Genomic DNA, 3,591 nt, shown 5'->3' with positions numbered 1-3,591 from the left:
TCATAAAGGAAAATACATCTAAAACCAATTATTTGGTGCTCACAACAAACGTGATGGGTAAGGGCAACAGGTTAGAGAAGTCCAATTTTAATTATTTTTATTGCACTGTTGTAGTCATACATTAAAAGTCAATAAAAAAATTGAAACACAAAGAGGGTGAGGATGTATCAAAAGAACGCTTGGTAAGTGTTGGTTTTTTTTAATGTTTTTTGGGGGGGATGTCTATTAGAGAATATTCCCCCTACTTATTTAGAAATAAAAGCCAGACGAAACAATGCGAGCACCTTCTATACTATCTAATTAAACTCTTCGAAGGTTTTTCCCTTCAACTCTAGCGTTAACGCGAGCCGCTTTTTCCATGTTCAAATCCATAGCTCTTGACAAATACATTTGGGAGGGCGCCTATAAATTGTTGCACTCTAAACTTTCTATGGATGAACGTCTCAAAAACTGTAAACATTTGGCCTCAGAAGCACATAGGAATTGGCGGTTGCTCGGCTTTTCTTTAAATGCCCCTCAAGACTTATCACGGCCATAAAATATTACTTGTGATCATTAGGGGAGGGTGGGGATAAAGAATTTTTACTTCCGTTTTTGGTCCTTCACATTGATCACAGCTGTTTTAAATTACTTTCAAAGTAGTCCAGAGTTCCCCTCGTTTCCAACAGCATGATTTTTTTTTAGTTTTTTAGTTCGTGATGTCAAAAGTTAATGTCCGTCGGATGCTTGGCGTCACGTGCTTAAATTGCAGGGCTCTGCCATCTCTTCACTTTAAACCTTGTTGGGGGGAAGTGACCCTGGAGGCGCCTCATCCCCTCGGCTCGCAGCTTGGTTGCGAATGCTGGAGCTGAAAGCGGCTGAATGCGTGCGGCGGAGGGAGGACTGGGGAGAAGGGAGGAGATATCTTTCCTGCGCAGGCTGCCTCCCGTCCCCACTCTGGGTCTTTGAGAGAGGCGCTGGACCTCACAGGGCGCTTCAAAGCCGCCCAGAGCGCCGCACGTGCGCCGGGCCCCACCCTGTGCCGCTGATGAGGACTTGGTGAGCGAAAGGGGGCAGCCGACGAGCGGCTTCTTGTCCCGTTCGCAGGAGTCGCGGAGTCCCTGAGCAACTGTCATGTGATAATAAGGCGAGCGGCGGGGGTCTCCGCATCTCCGGGATCGTTACAAAACCGTGCAGGAGAGCTCAGCACAGCCACAGCCGCCGCCTCCTCTCTCCGCCTGGCTCCAGGACAGCGGGGCCGGGGCTCCAGCCGTCTTCGCCACCAGCCGGGCACCGGCGCCCCCCTGGCAGCGGCAGCTTGGCCCCGCGTTAATGGGACACGGCGCCGTTTCCCCCGCTTGCCGCGGCGGCGGGGAGGTGTGCGCTGAAGGCAGCAAGGACCACGCGCTCCCGCCGCAGCGCTCCAGAAAAAGCCCCCGCAGCAACTCCCGCAAAGAAAGTCTGAGCGCGCCGGGGGCCGCAGAGTGCCGAGCCGGGAAACTTTCCGGCTCCAAAGAGGCGGCAGCGGCTGTCCGGGGAAGGCGAAAGGTTGGGGCATAAGCGGAGACAAGCAGCGATTCCCCCCGCCGTCTGGGTGACGCTCTCCCCGCGAAATAGCCCCCGGGGCGGGCGGCTGAGGGAGCTGCACGTTTCGGGCAGGACACTGTGCTGGGGGGTGGGCGGGAAAGCGGGGTGCGGAGCGTGTGAGAGACGCTGGTTCTCCCCGCGCGAGCCCCCGCCTCTGGCAGCGCCCCGCGCCTCGCCAGCGGCGCGCGGGTTCCCGGGACCCGGCGCGCGGCCCGTGCGGAGTTCGCGGCGGGACGCTCCGCAGCATGCGGCGGGGCTGCGAGGCAGCGAGTAGCGGGACGCGGAGCGAGGGGGCGCGATAGGCGGGAGACGCGGGTGTCGGGAGGCGGGAGGGGGAGGGGGCGATTACCGGGAGATAGGGTCGGGGTTAGCGGGCACACGGGGAGCGTGCGGGGGCTGTAGCCGCCGCGGCAGCGGGCGGCGATGCCGAGGCCGGGGAAGAGCTCCTACAGCGACCAGAAGCCCCCCTACTCCTACATCTCGCTGACGGCCATGGCCATCCAGCACTCGGCCGAGAAGATGCTGCCCCTGAGCGACATCTACAAGTTCATCATGGAGCGCTTCCCCTACTACCGGGAGCACACGCAGCGCTGGCAGAACTCCCTGCGCCACAACCTCTCCTTCAACGACTGCTTCATCAAGATCCCGCGGCGGCCCGACCAGCCGGGCAAGGGCAGCTTCTGGGCGCTGCACCCGGACTGCGGCGACATGTTCGAGAACGGCAGCTTCCTGCGGCGCCGCAAGCGCTTCAAGGTGCGGCGCCCCGAGCCGCCGCTGCCCGGCGGGGTGCCCAAGGGCCCCGCGCCCCCGCCGCACGTGGTGCACTACTTCCACCCGCAGCACCCGGGCAAGATGCCGGGCCTGGGCACCTCGGAGGCTGCCGCCGCCGCCGCCGCCGCGGCCGGCGTCGGGAGGCTGCCCCAGTTCCAGCCCTACGGCCTCAATGGGAGCAGCCCGTCGTCCGGCTTCAAACACCCCTTCGCCATCGAGAACATCATCGGGAGAGATTACAAGGGGGTGATCCAGGCCAGCGGGCTGCCCTTGGCTTCAGTGATGCACCATCTCGGGTACCCGGTGTCCAGCCAGCTCAGCAACATGGTCAGCTCGGTGTGGCCTCACGTGGGGGTGATGGACTCGATGGCCAGCATGCCCGTGTCTCACGAGTATGGACCATTTGGGGTGCCCATGAAGGCTCTCTGCCACCCACCGGGCCAGACTATGCCAGCGGTTCCTGTGCCCATCAAACCCACCCCAGCTCTGCCACCTGTGTCTGCCATCCCCGCGCTGACCGTCAACCCTTCGCAGATCTGCCCTTCCACTTCTCCAGCGTCTTCTTCCCTCCTTGAGCAGACCCCGCCAACCCCCTCCGAGGGCAAGAGCGCCTTACACTCTGTGCTAGTACATTCCTAAAGGGCACGGGCAGAGAGAGACACCTAGCCACAAGGGGTGTATTTGTAGGGGCAAGGAATGTATCTGAGAAATGGGCTCTTAAATGGTTTGATAAATATAACTATCTGGTGTCTGTGTTTATATATTGTACAATCAGATTACTGAGAGCCAGGTTTCAGGTAAGAGCTTCTATTGTTGTTAACTATTATAAAACTAAGTGATGAAAAGGTGATGTGAAAAGTCATAGTGGCTGCAGAAGTAGACCCTGGTCCATTTCTGAACAGAGGAAAGTGCTGGGTGGGCAGCACATCGGAGCGGGTCTAAAATCCAGATACATAAGAGCTCACCAGTCAGAGTGCAATCCTTCAGCATTATATATTTTAAACGGAATAATATTTCTGCAGCCGGGATATCAAAAAACAGGTTCTAAGATTCGAGATGAGAATCTGTGCAAAAATAGGGAATTCTCGAATAGTTAGGGTAAAAGGAAATTATTTTTAGAAACTTTTATTTCCTTAACAAGATAAAGAGTTGGATAAAATTGCCATTAAAATCTGATTTTAAAAATATCTCAAAGGGAAACTTGTTTGTGTTTCTCTGCTGGATAGCGAGACTGATCTTGCTCTGAAAGGGACA

The 3,591-nt window shown here is 56.8% G+C and overlaps 1 protein-coding gene across 1 annotated transcript; it reads left to right on the top strand.

Annotated features, from left to right (window-relative positions):
- Nucleotides 1-1,989: 1,989 nt before the first annotated feature.
- Nucleotides 1,990-3,370, top strand: FOXB2 (forkhead box B2; the record flags this gene model as incomplete). The annotated part of the gene is made up of 1 exon (XM_084627654.1): nucleotides 1,990-3,370. The coding sequence occupies one exon, from the start codon at nucleotides 1,990-1,992 to the stop codon at nucleotides 2,974-2,976; it is 987 nt and encodes a 328-aa protein (XP_084483780.1). The 3' UTR covers nucleotides 2,977-3,370.
- Between the last annotated feature and the right edge of the window lie 221 nt (nucleotides 3,371-3,591).

This window comes from Lepidochelys olivacea (genome assembly GCF_965140295.1).
Source record: "Lepidochelys olivacea isolate rLepOli2 genome assembly, chromosome: 5".
In the NCBI taxonomy this organism is placed as follows: domain Eukaryota; kingdom Metazoa; phylum Chordata; order Testudines; family Cheloniidae; genus Lepidochelys; species Lepidochelys olivacea.
This window is presented reverse-complemented; position numbering and strand designations above follow the sequence as displayed.